Genomic DNA, 25,336 nt, shown 5'->3' with positions numbered 1-25,336 from the left:
AAATATATTCTCTGAGTCTACCTGTCTCATATATTAGGCAAAGAAAACATAAGAATCAAACAGAATAATTGCTATGGGTTGAATTGTGTCCCCCAGAAATAAGTGTTGTAAATCCTAACCTCTATCCCTGTGGTTAGAATCCCATCTGAGAATGGGTTGTCTTTGTTATGTTAATGAGGCAGGATTTAGTATAAGGTGTATTTTGAGTCACTCTCTTCTGATATATAAAAGAGATTAAACAAGCGAGTACAGCAGAGATGAGGGGAGACAGATGCCAAGCCACATGACAATCACCCAGGAGCGAAAGATCAAAGAGGCAAGGGCCTTCCTCCAGTGCCCACAGAGAAAGAAAGCCTTCCTCTAGAGCTGGCACCCTGAATTCAGACTTTAGTCTCCTAAACTGTGAGAAAATAAATTTCTGTTTGCTAAAGCCACCCATTTGTGGGATTTCTGTTATAACAGCACTCGACAACTAAGACAATAATCTCCTAAAACATAAAACCACTACTCAGTGGCTTCGTATTGCAATTAAGATAAAATTTAGCTGCTGTTGTTTTGTTTTTGTTTTTACAAGATCCTTTCTGATCTGCATTTTTGATCTGCATTGACCTGCCTTTCTACATCAACCCTTCCTCTCCTCCTTGCTCTTTATGCTTTGAAGGCTCCCTGGCTTTCTCAAAGATCCTACAAAAATCAAAGCTCTTTCGGACCTCAGGTTATTTTTGTGTGCTCTACTGGGTCTCTATGAGTCGGAATCAACTCGAGGGCAGTGGGTTTGGTTTGGTGGGTTTCTACTGCTACAGGGAATGCTTTTCTGCTCTCCTAGATTATCAATAATCCTTCAAGCATAGCTTTTAGTGGGAAAATGTCCTCCATAACTTTCCACTCCTTATCTCCCCACTCCCACACCCTCTGGCTGGGTTTTATTCTTCCTATTATATAATCTCATTGCTCAGTTCCTTTTCTCAATGGCTCCTTACATCTACGATCAACCATTTATTTATTTATTCGTATTATATCAGTCTTCATTGCTAAACTGAAGGTCAAGGACAGTCTGACTTGTTTAATACTTTTTCCCCAGCATCTAGTACCTGGTCAATAAACGGTAGCATGTGATAGATGTGTTATAAATATTTACTGAATCACAATAATTAACATTAATTCAAAGCCAGCATTAATTCAAAGGTACAAATCCTTGCATATTTTATTTTACTTAATCCTCATAACCTTTACTTGTGATTTCTATCACCCGGCAGCTTGTTTCCCTGCAGCAAATCGCAATTACATTTTAAAAGAGATAAAAAGGTATTTGTTTTGTTGATAGCAAGAGTGAGATGAGCAATTGTGAAAAACATTCCATTCCCAAACATTGGAATAAGAGTCATCTTATTTCGAGGTTGGGTAAAAGAAAACAAAACAAAAAAAACCAAACTCGTTGCTGTTGAGTGGACTCCGACTTGTAGTGACCCTATGGGACAGAGTAGAACTGCCTCACAAGGATTTCCAAGGAGTGGCTGTAGGATTCAAACTGCCAGCCTTTTGGTTAGCAGCCAAGTTCTTAACCACTGCACCACCAGGGCTCCAGAGGTTGGGTAGAGGTCAAAAAAGAATGTGAAAGTGGGCTAATTAGTTTATATGAAAATGAAGGGGGCAAGGAGGAAACATAGTGGATGAATTGCTGAAAAGGAGGGCCCAGGAGCAGGCAGGCACCCATTCTTTCATTTCTGAAAACTGATTGTTAGGACCAGACTGCCGCAATGTGAAATGGGGATTAATCTTGTCACTAATTTGTAATCTGTAGCCCCACCATATCCAACAAAGAAAAAAACAAACCCATTGCCATGGAGTCGATTTTGACTCATAACGATCCTATAGGACAGAGTAGAACTACCCCATAGGGTTTCTGAGGAGCAGCTGGTGGATTCAAACTGCCTACCTTTTAGTTAGCCTGAGCTCTTAACCACTGTGTCTAGAGGGCTCCACAGACACTTCATCCAGGGAGTATAATTAATCCCTAGGTGAAGTGTCTGTACTGGTCGTAGTCTGAGGGGCAAAAAGTTCTCTGTGACGTGAGGAAAAGAGAATAAAGATAGACTCGATACTGGTTCTCATCAAGAGCTGGAGAGCCTGGGATCTTCAAGAAGCTTTACTTAGCTAGAAACGAAAGAAGAAGAAAACTCCCCGTACAAGCCCAAAGATCACATTCCTTCTTTTCATTCACTGAGAATTTTTAAACTTTCTAATCCCAATTTCCTTCTCACCTGACTTTTTGTCCTTCCTCTTAGGCACTTCTTGTTTCTCTGCAGCCACAACACTTTGGTCATGTAGCTCTTTGGAGTGACATTGGAGACCTAGGTCTAAGTAAAGAAAAACATCGTTTCTTGGGCCCACGGGATGATGGGACCCACCCAGAAACAGTGCAGTTGACTGATTCCACCAGCTGAGCAGAACTAACCATTGAGCTGGACCCCTGGGGTGTAGGAAGGAAAGCCACTTATATTTTTGATATATCTTTTCTGTATCAGCCTTAGGGACAGAATGACACCTGACATCATAAAACTTCATATCTCATATAAGGAGAGATTTAGGACTCAGAGCCTAATTGGTGTTCGAATTTCATAAAGTTTCTGTTATATGGCTCTGATGGCAAGGAAGATGTTTAATAGGGTTTCTATTGGCTTCAGAAAGACTGTGATGTCAGGGAATGGGGCTATATAATCCTCTTCCTGCTTTAGAAGCCACCAGTAAGAGCTGGGAGGACTCCTTGCACAATTTGAGGATATTGAAGCTGTGACCTCAAGACATAAGGATCAGAATGACCATGGGTGGACACTGCTTTCTCCAGGCACTTGTTTTTCTCCTCTTCAGTGTCCTGGTGGATGCTCAAGGTAAGCCTAGCCTCACTTCCTAAAATCAGCAGAGATATTGGGTTAGTTCCAGGGCTCTAAGGAATGATCATAAAGGCAAAGCCTCTATACTGACCACTTGATTTTAATCATATGTGATCCTTAGTGACAATGAATGTTGAATTTTCTCCTGTGTGGTCTCTGTTTTTCACTGTCAGCAGTGAATCGTTTCATACACATAAAGTTTGTTCTCAGATTGAGCTGACTCTATGTTTCATTTGTCCCCAACAACATCTATAAGCCCAGAGGACGTCTGATCACTTCCAAGTTTTCTCATGATGGATGATGGCGCAGCGACTACCTCATGCTGGGCCCCTAATCTGTACTCCTTGTGCTTGAGAGTATGTCTGTCTTCACTAGGAATTTGGTATTTCTGCTCTTTTAGGCTATAGATTGGAGTGTGTGTGTGTATATATATGTTTATGCATGTGTACATATGTAAACATAGTGTGAGAGACAGAGAATGGGTGAAATAATGGTTGCAGGGAGTTTGAAGAGCGTGTGAAGGCTGAATATGAGAGCAGGAATAGGCCTGCCCAATGGAAATCAATTTTTTCATAGAGCTCACACTCTCTAAGCCATGCTGCTGTATGTGAGGTGGTGGTGATGACATGTGTGTATGGACAGATGTGGAAACCTTGCTGTCTATGCAGAAAGCCCTCCCAATGTGAACTGTAGTTATACCCCAGATAACCCTGCACCTGCAGTCTGAGCCTGACCTTGAGTTTCTTTTTTTTTTTTTTCCCACACACACACCCACAGCTCATGCGTTTTTCTGCTTTATTGTAGTCTTTCCCCAGCACTGAGTTCTTGGCAGACCTTTATCTTCCTGCTTGTGGTGTTTCCCTTCCTGCTGTTTGGGTCGATGGCCCTCCAACCCCACTGTACAGCATAGAAAACTGATGCCAAACGTAGATGTTCATGAGTTAACTGATACTAGTGTTGAAGGCAGAACAGGGATCAAACCTTGTAGACTTCACAATGGGCCTCTCCTGGTCAAGTTTCCCCTGCTCCAGTGGAGCACTTAAGCTTCTTCTCTGGTTTCCTCTAAAAAACCAGTCACCATTGAGTCAACTCAGACTCATGGTGATCCCATGTGTGTCAGAGTAGAACTGTGCTCCATAGCATTTTCAATGGCTGATCTTTTCAGAAGGAGAATGCCAGAACTTTCTTCCGAGACACCCCTGGGTGGATTTGAACCTCCAACCTTTCAGTTAGCAGCTGACAGCATTAACGGTTTGCACCACCCAGGTGCTCTGTGATACCCTCTAAGATCTGCTCTTTAGAAAGAACACTTTGCTTGTGAATGTCTTAATCTTGAAATTCTCCTTTGTGGTTCCTTCAGATCCTACATGAAATATGGGGAGTCCCTGAATGTGGGAGTCCCTGTTATCTGGGTTTAAGCTCCAAAATATGAATATTCTAGCTACATTCCTGTAGAGTTAGCTCTTCTTAATGTGGATCCTGGTCCTTTGTGCCTCAGCAATGCCCTTGTCCCTCTATAGCTTCTCTATCCCATGTTTTCTCTTTATTTCAAGCCCCTCCACTCAGAAGTCCTCATCCTGCTCCTATGAGAAATTCTACCCTTCCCAACAGGAGCAAGAAGCTCTGCTCCTCACTTCTTTATTATAAGTCTTAGAACTTCCAGTTCCTTGAGTTTTGGCCATATGCCAATGAGGGTTGTCTTTGTCCAGGCATAAGTGGCTCTGAGGAGAAGAGGTAGATTCTTAAACTGAAATATAAAATTGGTGCCCTGATTCCCTTGTGGCCTTCTCAGCTATGAGAGCAGTGAATAAATTGTTCATTAAGCTAAGAAGAAATCACACCTCATTCAAGCAAGCACAATTTTTCCTCAGAGATAATTTTTGTAGGAACATATTATTAGAATATATTCTTTCAGGTCACATGGTTTTGCCTTATCTAATTGTGAAATTTCAGCCTTGGTATCTTGGTGCCAGAGAGCATTAAATTTTTCCTGAGCCTGACACATGTTACATGTCTTTATAGTAAAAGTAGATATGTTCTGTCAACATTCTTTAGATTCTTTTCTGAACGATAATCTTTGCTTTAATAGAGGGCATGCCTCCATCCCTACACACATATGTATGCATAACTGAATCATAAATTTCCTCTATATCATTTATATTCATTTTAAAAGTTAATCATATATTTTAAATTTCTTTGTCTCATTAAAAAAATCTTCTATGTCATTTTTATGGTAGTCAGTAATTCACATGATTATTGAAAGTTAATTTACCTATCTAATTCCATTTGTTGACTTTTATGTTTTCAATTATAATGTTGCGATAAACGAAGTTCTTATGAACATCTACATTGACCTCATGGAATAGCCATTATTATTTTCTCGGGATAACCATTTTGAAAGCCTCTAACATATATTGCCTAATTGCCCATCAGAATAATTTTCATTTTGTTTAACTCTCAATAACATCGAGAGTGCTGTGTTTTCTTCATACTCTTTCTACAAATATATATCATGTTTTTAAATACATACTGACCCTATATCCAAAAATACTATTTTCTTTCCTATATTGCAGTCCTAAGATAACCATCGTAACAATTTTTTATTTTTCTTTGGAAAGTTTATCACTTTCTTATTCATTTATCAGAACATTTTATAAAATAATATGACTTACTGTTTGCCTCATATATTTTGTAAAAACTTTCTCCAATTTGTTTTTGCGTATGAATGTTCTTGAGCCTGACTTTGAGATCTTAGTGGTGTCCTTAGTGGTGTGTGTGTGTGTGTTTTGTGTGTGCACATGTGCTGTGTTTTATGTCATCAAGCCTATGTTTTACCTTTATGCTTTCTGTCTTTAATATCATGCTTCGAATGCCATTCTTCATTTCAAAATTATTTTTAGTCAAGTTTTATTTTCTTCAAATAATTTTATAGTTTGACTAAAGGATATGTAAAACCATATTACATCTGGATTTTTTTAAATGCGTGTGATGGTCTTATATCAGTTGTACCACATAGGAATTACATTTTAGATATATGATACTTTTATTCCGTTACAAGGTAAAAATACAGAGATGTAACATGGGCTTTACTAGTCTGTGATGCTATAAGGAGAAATACATTCAATCTCTTGACAACCTGGTTAAAAGACGCCAGCCTGCATTCCAATTCCAATTAAAGCAATCAGAAGGGGACTTCCCCAAAACCTACCACCATATCTGCTCACCTATCAGCAATTCTTCTCCACTTTTCCAGTAGTTTAATTCCTCCGCTTGTGCCCTGGATCACATTCTACCACATCCACTCAAGGGCAAATCTAAGCAATTCTCCTCTATTTTTCATATACCATCGATTTTTCAATTTCTACGACTGTTTTCTTCCACCTGTTTGTCAGTTTGTCGTACTGTGGTGACTTGCATGTTGCTATAATACTGGGAGTACTACCACCAGTATTTCAAATACTAGTGAGATCACCCATGGTGAACAAGTTTCAGTGGAGCTTCCAGGCTAAGACAGACTAGGAAGAAAGGACTGATGATCTACTTCTGAAAACCAGCCAAGGAAAGCCTTATAGATCACAGCAGAATGTTGTCCAGTATAATGCTGAAAGATGAGCCCCCTGGGTTGGAAGGTACTACGATAGCCTCAACAATGGACTCAAACATACTGAAGATCATGAAGACAGCATGGAACCAGGCAATGTTTCTTTCTGTTGTACATGAGTTAGGTCGCTGAGTTGGAGCCACTCGCGGCAACTAACAAAAACACTATTTACCAATAGCATGTAAACGTGTTATTTCTCTCATCTTAAAACAAATTTATCTTGATCCCACCTCCTCAAAAGCTAGTACTTTTCTGTTGTTGTTGTCCCCCTTTGCAGCAAAACTCCTCTCAAGAGCTCTCTATGATCGCTGTCTCCAACTCCCCTCCATCTATTCTCTTTTAAATGGAATTAGATCAGGCTTCCCTGTCTCTTCACTCTACTGAAGCTTCCCCCGTAAAGGCCATCAATGATCCACACACTGCTAAATTCAATAATCAATTCTCAGTTGTTGTGGTAGTAGTGTTTTATTTTTTATTATGTTTTTGTTTTTTGGGTTTTTGTTTGCTTGCTTCATATATGAGTAGTATTTAGTATATTGATTACAACTTCTCAGTACATTTTTTCACTTGACTTCTAGGACATCACTCTCTTGTTTTTATCCTACTTCGCTGGTCACTCCTTCTCAGTGTTTTTTGCTAGGTCGACCTCTTTTCTCAGATCACTTTATTGTGAAGTGTCCCAGGGGCTCAGTCTCAGGCCTTCCTCTCTTTAACATGTCTACCACACCTTGGTAATCACATTCAACTCGTGGGTTTAAATATCATTTATACGCCATCAACTCACAAATTATATCTCTAGCTCAGATCTCTCCTTGAATATCCTAATGCCTACTTGACTGCTCCACTTACATCCTCTAATACACATCTGAAATGAACATGTCCAATGCTGACCCCCGGACCCCCGGCCCAAAAAAAGAAAAAAAAATACTACAGCTTAGGCTAAAACTTTGGAGTCATCCCTAGCTCTTCTTATCCTCTCACATCTCATATCCAGTCTATCAGGAAAATTTGACCACTTTTCACCACCTCCACTGCTACTAATCTGGTCCCAGCAACGAATACATTCTCCCTAGGTAATTACAAATGCTTGCATACCATACTGGCTCTCTGCTTGTATCTGTGGTCCCTACAACCTCTTGTTAGTGAAACAGAGAGGGTAATCCTGCTGAAATGTGAGCAGATTATGTCACTACCCTGCGCAAAACCTACCAATGGCGCCATAGTTACCTGAGAATAAAAATTGAAGTTTTTTTAATGGATTACAAGGCCCTACAAGATCCTCCCCCCTTTCTGTCTGAACTCTTCCCTTACTCTTCTCCCTCACTTACTCTACTCCAGCCACAATGGCCTCCTTGTTTTTCCTCAAACACAGCAGGTACATTCCCACCTAGGCATATCCTTTTAACTAAGTTGTATCTCTGTCTGGACTTTGCTCCCCCTTACTTCCTTCATGGAGGACTATCTTGCATCCATCCTATTTAAATTGCAACCCTGCAAACTCAATACTGTGCTGCTGATCCTCCTATCTTCTACTTTTTTTCTTCTTTCATAGCACTTAAAACTGTCCAACAGCCTACGTAACTACTTATTTATCACATTTAACTTTTTAATGTCTCCCCACTAGAATTTAAAATCCGTGAGGTCTAAAATTTAAGTCTTATTTTCCAACACTGTGTGTCCCAAGCAACTAGAATGGTGCATGGCACTTGTTGTGTTCAATAAGTGTTCACTGAATTGATGTACGTGTCTGGCTACACTTAACAGAAAATGTGACTAACTGGTTTTTAAAAGTAGGATTTTTTTTTTTTTTTCACATGACAGGTAGAGACTGGCTGGTGGCTCAGATTAACTAGTAGCTCATTTTTTTAATAATTACAGGACCACTGAGGCTTTCTGTATTTTTAAAGTCAATTTTGGCTAGTTATAGGAATGTATCTCTTTGATCTAAGTTTTCCGTTTTATAGCAATAAATTTATATATGTTATTGTCTTATTTTTAATATCTGTTCAATCTGTGGTTATGACTCATTCTTTATTCCTAATAGGGTCCCTATGATTCGGAATCAACTCAACAGCAACGGGTTTGATTCTTTGGTTCGAATATCGTTTATGTTTATCACATGCTTTTCTATTTTGTTAGTCTTTTCAAAGAACCACCTTCAGGCTTTGTGATCTGCTCTATTTTATCATTTTTCTTTCATCATACATTTCTTGTATTTGTTATTCTTCCTTCTGCTTTTTTGGTATTATTCATTTTTCCCAATTTAAAGAGATACTTAGTGAATTAATTTTTTTCTCTTATGACAATTTATAGCCATAAATTTCTATGTACTGCATTAGATGGATTTCATATGCTTAAAAAAGTGGGAATTTCATTTTTATTTTTAATCATTTTTACTTTATTATGATTTCTTCTTTGACCCTCAAGTAATGTGCACATGTGTTGTTGTTGTTTTAATTTCCAACTATATAAGAATTTTTTTTGCTCATGTTTTTAATTTATATTTAACATAATTTCATCGTAGTCAGAAAATGTGATCAGATATCTTTGGCATTTGCTTAGACTACTTTATAAATGATTGCTTGGTTAATTTTTGTAAACGGTCCATGTATACGTGATAGGAATATGTACTTTCTTTATTGTGTGTATAGGACTGAATAGGCATGTTAATAGCTTAGTTCCAATCTTCTCATTTTTGTTATTTTTTGTCTGCTTGACAGATCATTTATTGAAATAGATATGTTGAAATCTCCCATAATGATAGTAGATTTTATATTTCCTTTTTTTAGTTCCATCAGTAATTGAATTATAAATTTTTGAGACTTTCTATTAAGTGTACAAGTTTTAAATTAGTATATATATTAGTATATATTAGTGAAGTAAAATACTTTTATTGGTTTATCTTCTGATTCCTAAGAATGCTTTGAATGTCAAAGAATATCATTTCTTCTATTAAAATAAATATCTCTATTTTTTTTATTGCTTTGTTTTTGCCCCATACATCTTTATCCATTTACTTTCAGATTTTCTGTGTTCTAGTATTTCAGATGCTTCTCTTATAAAGAACACCTGACTCTATGTTTTAAATCTGTAATCCACTTTTTTAACTGATAATTATAATAGATTTACTTGCTTCAATTATTGACATATTTTTTAGTTGTTTGAATCACTTGTGGAAATTCTCTATCATTATCCTTCAAATGCAGCCTCTTCCAAACTCTCCATCTCTCTCTCTCTCTCTCTCTCTCTTTGCCTCTCTCTCTCACTCTGTCACTCTTTCTTCTCTCTTCTATCCTCCCTTCTTCTGGAAACTCAGTTACACATACACTATGCCTTCTCATTCTATTTTCAATATTTCTTAACTTCCTTTTTAGTGTTTTCATTTTCTTGAGTCTTTTTTCTGCTTTCACTGTAATATTTTGGATTTATCTACCAGTTAACTTACTCTTTTTTCATCTGTATCTAGTCCACTTAGTATTTTAGCAATTGTATTTTTCACAACTAAAAGTTCTGTTTGTTTCTTTTTCAAATGTATTTTATTATTCCTGATAATCTCTTGTAGCTTTTCTGTATGTTCTTTATATAATACTTTTATCTGAATTCATTGGGGATGTACAACTATTGGTTGTTTTCTAATGACTCATTCATTTATAATTCATCTATTCATCACACACTGAGTGTTATGTGCCAGGAAAGCTTGACTGTTATGTTACAGGGAAGTTTATGAGTATTTGTGACATAGCAGTGAACAAAATACAGTGAGGTCTGCTGGAACTCAACAGAACTGCGTTGTTTTTCCAGATCTCTCAATATTTCCATCTTTGACAGGGTGCTTACCACTTCTCTATTGCTCTCTATTAATAGTCTTACCTCATAAATACCAGGTGAGTTTTCCTTCTCTGACAGGTTTCTGCCTTACACAGCTTCTGGCTTTCACGGGTTTGCCATATAAAGAAAAACCTCCACCTTCATGGAGCAGATTCTGGGGCAGAATTGCTAGGCAATAATATAATATATATTTTATAATATATAACATATATAAATAAGGGAAACCCTGGTGGCATAGTGGTTAAGTGCTACGGCTGCTAACCAGAGGGGGGGCAGTTTGAAACTGCCAGGTGTTCCTTGGAAACTCTATGGGGCAGTCCTACTCTGTCCTATAGGGTCACTATGAGTCGGAATCGACTTGACGGCACTGGGTTTGGTTCTGGTTTGGTTTATATAAATATGTTATACATAACATATAACTCATATAAATTTACTCATAAACATATAAGTAAGTTTGATATATTGGAAGATGATACACTATATGGATTAAATAAAAAAGAAAATCAGAATAAGAGGTGAGGGGGTGGACTATTTTAAGATTTTAAATACGTATATTGTTTGGAGAAGGCCTCTTTGAGTTGGTGGCTTGCTTCCCCTGTGCTATATATTTTTGGTACTCAAGGTCTAATTTGGGGATGCTTTCTTTAAGAAGAGTCTGAGTCTGCTACTGCTGGTAGCCTAGATGACCACAATAGCCCCCTAGATCACATATGATCCTTTATATAACCCTATTTAATGAGAGCCTCTGTTATAGCTCCCACACTGTACCTTAATGTAGGTCTAAGGCACAATGTTCTTTAGGAGGACTTCCATCAGTATTTGTCCAAAGCTGTCTAGTTTCTCCTGCTTGCTTATATCTTGTAGATCAGAGATCCAGTATGGTCTCATGTTTTGTCCCCTGGAGATTTCCTCTATATACTGGAGGGTTCTCCAGAATACATAGCACACTGCATTGCTAGATATAAGACTCCCTCCATTGTACTATGATAGGCACCAGTGTTACATCACTGAGCACAGTTCACAGCGATGCTTATAGGCTAATGGGAAAGCAAACAATTAAACAAATAATGACAAATTGTGGTAGATACAATAAGAAAGTAAATGATGCTTTAGGAACACAATATAAGCTACTCAGGAGTAGTCCAGGAAGGCCTCCTGAAAGAAATAAAATTTAAGGGCATACATGTATTCTAGAATTGAAGTTCTTAAATACAAAGTTAATTATCTATACCTACAACATCTATTAAAATGTATCTGAGGTCCCCATATTTGTGTGTGTACATACACACACATTTGTTGATACAATTCATGCCCTCCATATCCTTATTTACTTCTATGTTGGTCAAGCACGAAGAAATAAGTATGTAAGTGCTCGATTGTTCTTACAATTACGTCAATTTCTCTTCCTGCAGTCAAAGTTTATAACTTATATTTTAATGCAACATTTTTTAATCAATAAGTCTTCTGAAAGCTGTTAGTGGGATAGCCTAGCATAATAATAAAGAGCTTCATCTTTGAAATCAAAAGGCCAAGTTTCTAAATTTTATTTTATAAAATACATGTAGAAAAGCTCAAAAATTTCAAGCATACAGCTTTATGAATTTTCACAGTGAACCCACATGTATTAACACAGAAATCAAGAAAGAGAACAAGAACATTAGCAAGAAGTTCACCTCATGTCCCCTTTCAGACACTATTTCAAAACAGTGTGGCCAATTCCCTGACTTCCAAACCATATCATTTTGCCTGCTTTTACCATTTACATTTATGGACATATAGTATGTGCAATTTTGTGTCTTGCTTTGACTGTATGTGAAAGCATTCATATTTTTGCAAGTTACTGTAGTTCATTCATTCTCATTGCTATATAATATTCCATCATGTGGCAATATCACAATATATTTATCCATTATACTCTCAGCAGTTTCCAGTTTGGCACTATTACAAATAGTGCTGCTCTGAACATTCTTTGCATGCCTTCTGATGAACACGAGTTTGCAATTAAACAAATTATGATAATAAGTTGTGATAGAGACAATAATTAGAAATATAAAGTAAAATTTGTATATACATAAGGACAGTATTGCTGGGTCATAAGATATGCATATGCATGTACTGCCAAAAAGGACTGTATCAATTTTTCTCTCAAAAGCAACGTCTGAAAATTTAAATTGCTGCACATCCTTACCAACACGTAATACTGTCTTTTTTCATATTAGCCTCTGATACATATGTAGTTGTATTGTATCAGGGTTTTATTCTGCATAACCCTGATAACTAGTTGCATACCCTTTCTATGTTTATTGGCATTATGGACCCTCTTTTCTGAAATGCCAATGTCTTTTGCTCATTTTTCCATTGAGTTATATGTCATTTCCTTGTAAATTTGAAGGCGTCTTTATGATTTTAGATATGAATCATTTGTCAGATATATGCATTGTGAATTTTTTCTCCCATTTTTTGGGTTTCTCTTAGTGACATACTTTGATGAACAGAAGTTGTTAACCGTAATATCATATGACATCTGAAGTCGCTTTTTCCATTGCAGTTGATTAGCTCTTTATATCACTTTTTTAAGAAAGCATCACCTGCTACAAACCTAAGAGACCTGGTGGCACAGTGTTTAAGCACTCAGCTACTAACCGGCTATTCAAACCCACCCCTCGCTTCTTGGGTGAAAGATGTGGCAGTCTGTTCCATAAAGATTACAGCCTTGGAAACCCTGTGGGGCAGTTCTACTCTGCCCTGTAGTGTCACTATGAGCCGGAATCAAAGGCAACAGGGTATTACAAGCCTGCTTCACTTACACCTTACCCTCAGAGATTTATTGTTTTACTCTTCACATTTAGAGTTATAACTCATGTAAAATTGATTTTTGTTTGAGGGATGAGCTAAGCATCATAGAATTCTTCCCTTATGAGTATAAAATTAACCTGGGACCATTTACTTAAAAGACCACCGTTTCCCTCATTAAATTGCAGGGGCACCATAGTCAAAAATTAAATGACTACATATCTGTAAGTTTGTTTCTATACTCTATATTCCGTGCCATTGGGCTATTTATTTCTCCTTGCACTGATATTGCAGCGTCTTAATCACTCTAACTTTATAATAACTGTTGATATCTGGTAATATATGTCATCTAATTTTGTTTTGTTCTTCATCACTGCCTATATATTCTTGGCTTTTTCATATGAATTTCAGAATAAACCTGACAATTTCCAAAAAAAAAAAGCTGTGATTTTTATTGGGATTGTGTTAAAAATACAGATTAGTATAAAACCAAACCAAAAACCAAACCCATTGCTATTGAGTCGATTTTGATTTATAGAGGTTGGTCTGGGCAGAGTAGAACTGCCCCACAGGGTTTCCAAGGAGCGCCTGGTGGATTCAAACTGCCAAACTTTTTGTTAGCAGCAGTAGCTCTTAACCGCTACACCACCAGGGTCTAGGGATAATTAATTTCTTTATAATTCCAAGTCTTTCAGTACACAAATATAACTTTCCTATGCTTTTCAAGATCTTCTTTAATTTTTCCCAGTAATGCTTTGTGGTCTTGCATGTGATTTCTTGAATTTACTCCTGGGTTTTTAAAGATTTTAATGTTATTGTAAATGGTATCACATTGTATGTGTGCATTTCTTTTACTTTTAAAAATCTATTTCATTGAGCATAATTTAAAATCAATAAAGTACATCTGTTTTAAGTGTATAGCTTAATCAGTATTGATACACACAACAACCAAGATGTATGACATTTCTATCACAGTAAAAGTTTCTTCATGCCATTTTGAAGTTAATCCCCCTCACTATCTGCTCCAAGACAGCACTGATTACTTTTCTGTCACTATGGAATAGTTTTGTTTATTCTAGTGCTTCGTGTAAATGGGATCATACAATATGTACTGTTTTGTACCTGATTTCTAAATGTAATGTTTTTGAGATGCATCAATGTCATTTCATGTATTAATAATTTATTCTTTTTTATTACAAAATAATTTTCCACAGTATGGATATACCACAATTTGTTTACCCATTCACCTGTTAAGAAACATTTATTTCCAGTTTTTGTAATGAATAAAGCCATTAAGAACATTCACGTATAAGTCTTTCTGTGAACATACATTTACATTGTTTGGGATATTCAAGAGTGCTACATCCAGTAAAACTGTCCATAAATGAATGATAGCTTCGTCAATCAGAATCACATAACGCCAATTCCCTGAAGGCAGAGATCAATTACAACCCCTCTTTCTCACTTCCCCATCATTGCTGATACCAGCCGCCCACATAGCACTCTTTATGTCCCTAGCCACTGGGGGCTAGGTCAAACCTTACAAGTTAAGGGGACACCGTCCTTGAGTTTGTTAATTAGATAGAACAATTCATAGAACTCAAGGAAGAAATTATACTCACAACTACTGGTTTTATTATAGTAAAAGCATAGAGACCAGCATCATCATAAGGAAGAGGCAAACAGGCGAGATTTGGGAAGGTTTGCAATGAGGAGCTGCCATGTGTCAGAGATGGCACTTCAGGAAGTTCTCTGAGCTTTCATGTCCCAGGCTTTTATGGTCCACTCCTGCATGATAGGCTAAAACATGCTCTCTTAGGCTAATTGTTGATATCGGCCTGCCGGGTGAGTCTTTTCGGGTCTAACCTGTCTCGACTCATCAGCACAGATCCTCAGGTGTGGCCTTGAAGTCCCAGACCAAGACACCCCAACTGCTGCAAGGACAAAGGCCACCTTACTTTGGGTAAAGCTAAATTCTTTACCCTACACTATTCCTCAAAAATGGCATTCCCAGATAAGCAAAAAACTGAGGAGCTTGTCGCTAGTAGATCTACCTTATAAGAAATATTGAGGGGAATACTCCCAGATGAAATGAAAGGGCACTAGATGGTAACTCAAAGTCATACAAAGAAATAAAATACACCAGTAAAGATAACTACATAAGTAAATTAAAACTATGTATTACTGTACTTTTGGTGTGTAACTTTGCTTTTATTTCCTCTATGATTTAAAAGACAAACTCATAAACAATAATTATAAATCTATGTTAATGGACACACAATGTATAAAGATGCAATTTAGGACAACAATTTAGGAGCAAATTTATGTATATTATTGTAATCGAGTTGTTACCAATTCAATTATCTGAAAGTTTTGGGCCCATCATATGGTAACTTTTGGAAAACATTTCATATGTGTGTAATAATAATGTGAATTCTTTCATTGTTGAGTGCAGTGTTCTAAATATGTTATTTAGCTAAATTTGTTGATCATGTCCCTGGGTAGCTCAAAAAGTTAAGTGTTCGACTACTAATCAAAAGGTTGGTGAATCAAACTCACCCAATGACGTCTTGGAACACAGGCCTGGCATTCTGCTTCCAAAAGGTCACAGCCTTGAAAATCCTGTAGGGCACTTCTACTCTGCACACATGGAGTCGCTATGTGTCAGAATTGACTTGACAGCAGCTAACAACGACAAATATTCTTCCTCATTTTTTGCTGCTTGATATATCTGCTATTAACAGTTATGTTGAAGTTCATGTGCATTAATGAATTATCTTACCTAAAATAAATTAGTAAAATAAAATAAATAGGCCTGTTTTCCTTGTTTCCTAAGAGAAATCCTTGAAATTTCGTGGGTAATGGAAGTGTCTTTGTGATTTGAAACGCCCAGGCACCTGGATTGGTTTTCATTTGTAATATTTAATCCATTTACTTTAAATGCAGTTAAAGATATAGTAGGGTTAATATATATCATTTACTTTTCACTGACCTACCTGATTCGTGTTCTTTTTTCTCTCATTTTGCCTATTTTTTTGTTAAATATTTTTGTTGTTATCCCAGATTTTCCCTTTTTCCTTTGATTTTCAGCAGATTTACAATGATTTGCCTAGGTGTAAAAGTTTTTATACCCTTCTCGGTGTTCTGTGAACACCTCGAACATGAGAATTGATATTTTGCATCCACTCTTGAAAACTCTCATCCATTTTCTCTTCAGACATCCCTTCTGCTGCATTCTTTTTCCTCTTCTCTCCTCTGCTCTGGTCTGGTCTTCACTCCTCTCCTCTTCTCTCCTTTTTATGACTCCAAATCTTTACGTTAGATCTTTTGCAGAATTGTATATTCTTGGCTAAACCTTGAAATGATCTCCACTCTTCAAAATTTTAGCACATATAATCCATGTTGTTTCAATTCAAATTTTCATACGTTATCCAGTTTTTTTAGTTGTATTCCTCAGGAGGGAGCCCTGGTGGCATAGTGGTTAAGAGTTTGACTGCTAATCAAAGGGTCAGCAGTTCAAATCCACCAGCCACTCCTTGGAAACCCTATGGGGCAGATCTACTCTGCCCTATAGGGTCTTATGAGTTGGAATCGACTCAATGGCACCTAACCACAACATCCCTTAGAAGCATGAGTCTGTTGTGCATAAGCCTGTTGTGAACGTCTCCATGCTTCATAGAAGCAAAAGGTCTAGGTGTGATTCTCTACTTCATTGTTAAAGTTCAACGTTGATGAAAGTGATTTAATCTCTCCTTCCATCATGTCTCTTACATGTAAAACTTACAGGATAACAATACAGTGGATCAGAATTGTTTGTTCAAGTGAATTCAGAGCAGAAATATATCTCTGCTCTTGGAGATGTTAGAAAGATATAATATTTTGTTTCTCCCAGAGAAGACAGAACTCCAATTTGTTCAATAATAACAACTCCTGATATGAAGTCCAAGCATAGATTAGATTTATTTGGGGAGGGAATGATAGCCTCTGATTCTCAGTAGAGTCTGGTCAATGTCAATGTCATCTGACATCATCTCTCATATGAGGTTGACCAGCCTAAAGAGGAGCACATTGTTTGAATTAGGTGGATACACTTGGAGTCTGAAGTGTTCCTAGGTAAACAGTGTATTTCATGGTCCATTCACTCCTCAGCCCTGAATGACGGACAAGATGGACAAATCTGATTGGCCATGGGTCTATGGTTGCTACCTGAGGTTTCTGATACGCCACACCAGTTCCCGACTCCACTGTCTTTTTTCTATCTTCTACTTCAATGACTTCTAGCTCTCAGGTCAATAGCATTGTACATGTTGTTTATAAGAGATCAGTCAAGCTGCTGGCCCATGACAGTGACTCTGTGACTGAACTCTCTGGCTTTGCTCATTCAAAGAGATACTGCCAAGTGCTCAGGGTAGAGATTCTGACATTTCTAGTATATCCTTCTCAGATCCTGCCCAGATATCCCCAAATCAGAAGGATAACACTGATAGAACCTATATAACAGCTTCCATCTCAGAACACACACTAAATTATTTCAGTGTTTTTTTTGTTTTTTTTGTTTTTTTCCTGTTCTTCAACCCTACTGACTTCCTATCATATTGTTTCTGCAGGAAACCAGACCCAGCTGCTGCCTAGGTGCAACGACTTCATCTCTGACCCAGATGGCTCTGCAGCGTCAGAGTACAATGCTAACAACTGCTCAGGTGGGGGGTCCCAAAAGAAAAGATGGCCTTTCTCATGTCTGCTTAAATTCCCCTATTGATATGACTCTCTCTCCTCAGAGACCAGACAGCTGCGCCTTGTGGATGGGAGCAGTCGCTGTGCCGGGAGAGTGGAGATCTTCTACCAGGGCCACTGGGGCACCATCTGTCATAATAACTGGGACATGAAGGATGCCCACGTTGTGTGCAGACAGCTGGACTGTGGATGGGCCCTTAGTATCATGCCCTTGGACCTATTTGATTTGGGATCGGGACTTATTTGGCTGGACAACCTGCAATGCACAGGAAAGGAGTCTCACGTGTGGATGTGCCCTTCTCAAGGCTTGAAGAAGCACAACTGTTCTCAAGACTGGGATGCAGGAGTCATCTGCTCAGGTACGGTCATTGCATTGTCCACTGACTAGGAGAATGGAAAGTTCCAGAGAATCAGGTACTGAAATCTTGGGGAATAAGGAATGAATAAGCCAGAGAGGTCTGAGACTTCGACCCATAGCCACTGATGGGTCAAAGCAGCTGAGAATGATGGGCTTCATTTACTTACAGTTTGCAAGTCTCAATGCCAGCCTTTCCTTCTACAGTAGTCTCATATGACAAGATAGTATGTTCTAGAATCATCCTAATTAAGACCAAGTTTTCTAACTTTGTTTTTTATAACTTACTTTCTAAAACAGTAAATATTTGCAAACCATCACCCATACTCCTTTTGACAGTGAGTCTGTAGGAGGGAGAGACAAGAATGAAGGAGCACTCTCCTCTCACTTCTGAGGACCCGGTTGAAAAGTGAGGCACTGTTTTGACCTGAGCTAGTAGAAATAAAGGGTTGGGATCCTATTTAATAAATCAGAAAGGAATTTATAGATTTGTGATATATTTTGACTGTCCTTTACACATTCAGACATAAGTAATCATAGCTCTTTGGCTGGAAGGACCAGAGAACTGTAGATGAAATGCTCTGAGTCACAGGGTTCTCTTTCTCCCACTGTTACTAGAAAAGATTCTTTCTCCCTTTTATCTTTCAAAAAAAATCCATATAATCTTGACTTTGGAGGGACACTCAGCCATGTACTTGCAAGTCAGTGGTGGATGCAATAAATATTAATTGGTATGTTTTGTTGTAAGAGATTATAGAGTTTATACCTGATGGCTCTAATGATGTAAGAGAAGTGCAACTGGCTTTTTTTATTAGGCTGAAAGTAAGAAGCCAAGTAAATTTTTTGAAGAAGGTGAAGGAGGCATACAATAGCTGGTGGTAGGTGGCAATGGGAACTGACAAAGTACACATAATCTTTTCTCAGTAGCACTGAGGGCCCAGATGAGATATGGATAATTTAATACCTAGTTCATGTTTATGTGAATTCTGTACGGGTAGTTACGGGGAAGGAGAAAACTGAGTGGTAAGATTGATTCATCCTTGATGTATGCAAAAAATTGGAACAATTTATGAAAGGCTTTCCTAGTGATAAAATTTGAATAAGTAACTGGCCTAAGAACACAGGGTATCCATATGTCAAGAGACTTGACAAGAATATATCTGATTTAATTTCCATTTTGCTTTCGGGGTTAATTCATATTAATTAGTAGCTGGCTGTAGGGGCAATTTCCCTTTCTTTGTGCTATCCTGGTCTCTCATAAGCTTGTCACTGTACTCGAAACTGTCTTATTTGTTTTTCTCCCCTACTAGAAATGAATCTCCACAAAGATATGAAGTATGGCAAACTCTGACAAGATCTTTGTGTTTTGAATAAAACAACATGAAAGTGGACTGAAGGTTCAATATTGCCTTCAGATACATTTCTCCTCCCTCGATATTATACTTGTGCAGAAAGTCCAGGGATGGTAGCTTGGAAGCCTACGCTCTCTCCACCATTTTCACTATTTACCTCTCAGAGGCTCAATGTTTGCCAACTCTGGACCTCTAGAACCCACTCTCCATGTCACTTTCATACTGACAACCTCAGGCTTTCAGGCATGAATGGGCAGGCACAAGAGTATGGGACAAGTTTGATCTTCAAGGATGATACTTTGACCTCTGTTTATCTCTGATTGGCCAAATACCACATCCATGGAGACATTATCAGCATATCATGCAATCCAGTGCTCTGTTCCAGATAATACTAGGAACAGAGATTGATGGATGAGCAGGTAGTGGATACAGAGACAGATGAGGCTTATGGTTAGAGGTCCTGAGAGTTGCTTTGGTTGCAGATGAGTTCAGCTACGGCAGAATAGAAGAGACAGTCTTCGTCAGAGGAGAAAAGTAAAGGTGTGGTCTAGATGTAAGATGATGGAAATCAGCCTGGTCATCCTCGCTGTCTTGCATCCATGGGTAAAATCCAAATATAAAGTTCTAGCAGTGACAGGAGGTGAGAGAAAACATTTCCTCTGGCCACAATAGAAGCAGCAGTTGTGGGAAATTGGGATCTTACAGGTTAGGCACAGGTACAGAAAGCACAGTTTCCTGAAGGCCTGGCCCCTGTGATCCCTATTGAGACTTAGGTAGATGCCTCTCTTGCAAATGGACTGAGTTTGGAAAATGGATGCTGTCTTAGGCTGGGTTCTCTAGAGAAGCAAAACTAGTAAAGCATATAAATAGAGAGAGAGAGATTTATATTAAGGAAACAGCTCATGTGATTGTAGAGGCTGAAATTGTCTCAAGTTCGTGGATCAGTATAGAGGCTTTTCTCAAATTACATGGACATAGGGTCTGGCAAACCCAAGATAAGCAGGTTGGAGAGCAAGGCTCTTGCTCACAGGCTGTGAAGATTGACAAACTCCAAGACTGGCAGATGAACCAATAGCTCAAGCCCCAAGAACCAGAGGTCAGACAAACAGGAGGCAGCCACAGGATCCAGAGAGAGCAAAAATCCAGAATGTCTGCTTATATTTGGATGCAGACCACACCCCCAAGGAAACTCCCCTCCAACTGATTGGCTACATATAGCACATTCCATCATGGGAGTGATCATATATAAACACTAAGAATCATGGCCCAACCAAGTTGACACACAATCTTAACCATCACAGATGCCATCTCTGTGAAGAGAGTGTAGAGATGAAGCAGCAAGGAGAATGCGACATGATATATATTTACCGCTGCACCTAAAAGAAGAGGAAATGCTGTACAGGCATCTGGGATGTGGAGTTGTCAGTGAGAAACATCAAATGGGGACAAAAAAGCATAAGTCTGGATTATGCTATGATTATTTTAATCAGTAACCTCGCTTACATCTAGACTGTTTTCTCATATTTAAATAAAAACAAAATTAAATTTTCAGGTTTTGGTAAATAGGGAAGATATTTTTACTGATTAATGAATATTAAATTAGTTAATACCATGATCTGGGATCTGAACCAGCTTCTGGGAATATAATTGTGAAAAAAATGAATCTAGTTCTTGCCCTCATTGAGTTTACATTCAGCAGACAGATATAGATATAAGATATAGATCTTAGAAAAGAATATACAGGTATACATATAGACCCAAAACTGAAGCCAAACCCACTGCCAGTGAGTCAATTCTGACTCATAGTGACCCTATAGGACAGAGTAGAACTGTCCCACAGAGTTTCCAAGGAGTGCCTGGCAGATTTGAACTGCCAACCTCTTGGTTAACAGCCGTAGCACTGAACCACTACGCCAGCAGGGTTTCCATATAGATACAAGATCTACTAAATGACAGAAAAATGATAGAGATAACAAAAATAAATATAATGAGGTATATTTTAAGAAAGTATCACCACCCACTTGATTTACCAGCCTGGGAATCTTCCTTTCACTATTTTCTCATGTTTGGTAAAGTAGACAGTGGAGAAAAAAAGAGAAAGACCCTTAATGAGATGGATTGACACAGTGGCTGCAACAACGGGCTCAAGCATAACAATTGTGAGGTTGTCCCAGGACCAGGCAGTGTTTCATTCTATTGTACATAGGATTGCTAGGAGTCAGAGTCAAGGCAACAGCCCCTAAAAACAACAACATTCTCTCTCACATTGTATCTATTGCTAAATTCCATATATTTATCTTAATACTTAAAAATTCTATCCTCTATTATTAGGAGTCCTCTGCCATTTTCTTTTCTCTGCACGATTGCTTTTACTTCCTGCCAGCCCCTCTGTATCCGCTTGCTGCTTCCTTTGCCCTATTTAGTGTCTTAGCACTGGACTTTAGTGGTTAGAGTGAAATATCAGAATGGTGTGGGGTGTTAGAGAAAAAGAGGAGAAAGCCATTACTGTTCTTAAAGATTTAATCAGGAGGTTGGGCCAAAGATGGTGGAGTAGTCAGATGCTTCCAGAGAACCCTCTTACAACAAAGACCCAAAAAAACAAGTGAAACAATTACATTTATGACAAGCTAGAAGCCCTGAACATCAAAGGCAAAGTTAGAAAACAGACTGAGCAGCAAGGAGAGGGAGAGACGGTTTAGTAGCAGAGAGGATTTGCCGGACCTGAATGGATGGGATCCCTCAGGCACCATTCCCGAGAGCAGCTGCGGCAGGCTGGTGGTAGCATTAGGCTACAGTTTCCTCAGGGAGAAACAGCCAGCTGCACAATCTATTCACACCTCCAGAACCAGAGAAGAATGGTGCTCTTGGCAAAAGCTAAGTACTTGCATATATTTTACCATGCTCCTAGCCCCGAAGCTGGCTTTTGTGGCTGTCAATTTCTCTGGGCCTGAGATAGGTCCTGTTGCATGCTCTGAGCCATTCTCCCGGCTTTGGAGAAGGAACAAATTTACAACACAGGGAAAAGATAATCTGTCAGCTCCACTAACCTGGGGAGCTCAGGACAGAAGCGGCTCCTGTCCAGGCACAAATGGTCCTTGGACGTTAAATACCTTTCCCCTCTGCATGGACCTGTGTGGGCCTATTTCAGGAGAATAGGCCCTTGTTGGCAGACTGTAACTGTTTGAGCTGTGTAGTGGGGATGTCAGTGTTTGATGTTTGACACCACTTTGCCTATTAAACAGCATCCTTACCTATTCACATCAGGGGCCTAAGGACTGGTGGCTCCACTCAGGTCACCCAGCCACCCACGACAGAGATACAAGGATAATTGGTACCTCCCAGTCCTTACAACCAAAAGCATTGAGTGCCCAAAGTCCATCTGCAGAACCCACCCACCTGTGTGCTCTAGGGAACAGGGACGTGCTTTCCTCACAGACACTCAGGGGAGAGTTTTCAGCCCCCTGCCTTGTTCAGAGTGTGACCCACTGCTGCAACCAGATACTGGTACCTACACAAATCACCTCTGCCCCTCTAAGACTGTAGGACAGAGCCTGTACCACACACATGATGACCAACTACCTGGACACCTGAGCTGAAGCCATACAAGAAAAGTGAATAGACTCCTACGGTCATATACTTGGTAACAGCTGTAGCCATTTTGTGACAGGGCGTTAGAGTTTCAAAGGTGAAAATAATCCAACTAGCTAACTCAAGCAACCTATTCAGACATATCAAAACAAAACAAAGCAAGAAGCTAGGGTATAGTAAGCAAACATAAAATAAACTAATACAACAACAGTCAATGTCAAATCACATAAAGAAGCAGACCATGATTGCTTCAACAAGCTCTCAGAACAAAGAATCAAGGGATCTTCTGGATGAAGGTGCCTTCCTGGAATTACTGGATGTAGAATACAAAAGATTAATATACAGAACCCTTCAAGACATTAGGAACGAGATCAGGCAATATGCAGAACAAGCCAAGGAACACACACATAAAGCAATTGAAGAAATTAAAAAGATTATTAAAGAACATTAGGAAAAAATTAATAAGCTGCAAGAATCCATAGAGAGACAGCAACCAGAAATTCAAAACATTAACAATAAAATTACAAAATTAGACAACTCAATAGAAAGTCAGAGGAGCAGAATTGAGCAAGTGGAAGGCAGAATTGGGAAGACTGAAGATAAAGCACTTGGCACCAATATATTTAAAGAAAAATCGGATAAAAGAATTCAAAAAAATGAAGAAACCCTGAGAATCATGTGGGACTCTATCAAAAGAAACAACATACGAGTGATTGGAGTGCTGGAACGGGGAGGTATAACAGAAAATACGTAGAGAATTGTTGAAGATTTCTTGGCAGAAAATTTTCCTGATATCTATCCAAGATGCTCATCGAACTCCACATAAGGTGGATCTTAAAAGACAGTCACCAAGACGTAATCAAATTTGCCAAAACCAAAGATAAAGAAAGAATTTTAAGAGCAGCTAGGGATAAAGGAAAAGTCACCTACAAAGCAGAGTCAATAAGAATAAGCTGGGACTACTCAGCAGAAACCAACAATGCAGGCAGCAAGGCAGTGGAATGACTTATATAAAGCATTGAAGGAAAAAACTGCCAGCCAAGAATCATATATCCAGCAAAATGGTCACTCAAATATGAAGGCAAAATTAGGACATTTCCAGATAAACAGGAGTTTAGGGAATTCATAAAAACCAAACTAAAACTACAAGAAATATTAAAGGGAGTTCTCTGGTTAGAAAATCAATAATATCAGATATCAACCCAAGACTAGAACACTGGACAGAGCAATCAGGTGTCAACCCAGTTAGGGAAATCACAAGAATAAATTGAGACTAAAAAACACTCAAAATAGGGAAACAGCTATGTCATTATGTAAAAGAAGACAACATTAAATCAATAAAGAGGGACTAAAAAAATGTAGTCATGGATCTTTCATATGGAGAGGAAGACAAGACAATATGAAGACATAACAGTTAGGTTTAAACTTAGAAAAATAAGGGTAAATATATAAGTAACCACAAAGGAGACTAACAATCCTCCTCATCAAAATAAAACACAAGAAAAAAATACAGACTCAGCAGAAACAGAAGCAAATACAATGAATAAGAGGAAAACACAATATATAAAGATAAACTACTCAGCAGAAAAAATTTAGTGGGGAAAAGAAACTGTTAACAACACACAAAAGAAGACACCAAAATGATAGCATTAAACTCACACCTATCCACGATTACGCTGAATGTAAATGGACTAAATCCACCAATAAAGACACAGAGTGGGGGAATGGATTAAAAAAACATGATCCATCTATATGCTGCCTACAAGAGACACACCTCAGACATAGAGACACAAACAAACTAAAAGTCAAAGGATGGGAAAAAAATATATCAAGCAAACAACAATCAAAAAAGAGCAGGAGTGGAAATATTAATTTCTGACAAAATATAATTTAAATCCACCACGAAGGATAAGGAAGGACATTATACAATGACTAAAGAGAAAATATACCCAGAGGATATAACCACATTAAATATTTATGCACCAAATGACAGGGCTGCAAGATACATAAAACAAACTTTAACAGCATTGAAAGTGAAATAGACAGCTCCACAATTATAGTATGAGACTTCCACACACCACTTTCGGTGAAGGAAAGAACATCCAGAAAGAAGCTCAATAAAGACATGGAAGATCTAAATGCCACAATCAACCAACTTGACCTCATAGACATAACAGAACACTCCACCCAACAG

General features: G+C 38.3%; 1 protein-coding gene across 1 annotated transcript in view; it reads left to right on the top strand.

The window, feature by feature from the left end:
- Positions 1–2,821: 2,821 nt before the first annotated feature.
- Positions 2,822–25,336, top strand: part of LOC126076234 (antigen WC1.1-like) — a 60,425-nt gene continuing 37,910 nt past the window's right edge. Inside the window, exons 1-2 of the mRNA XM_049884814.1 lie at positions 2,822–2,888; positions 17,892–18,206. Coding sequence (XP_049740771.1) covers positions 2,822–2,888; positions 17,892–18,206 — 382 coding nt within the window. The remainder of the gene's footprint in view (positions 2,889–17,891; positions 18,207–25,336) is intronic.

Source organism: Elephas maximus, chromosome 4 (assembly GCF_024166365.1).
Source record: "Elephas maximus indicus isolate mEleMax1 chromosome 4, mEleMax1 primary haplotype, whole genome shotgun sequence".
NCBI lineage: Eukaryota > Metazoa > Chordata > Mammalia > Proboscidea > Elephantidae > Elephas > Elephas maximus.
This window is presented reverse-complemented; position numbering and strand designations above follow the sequence as displayed.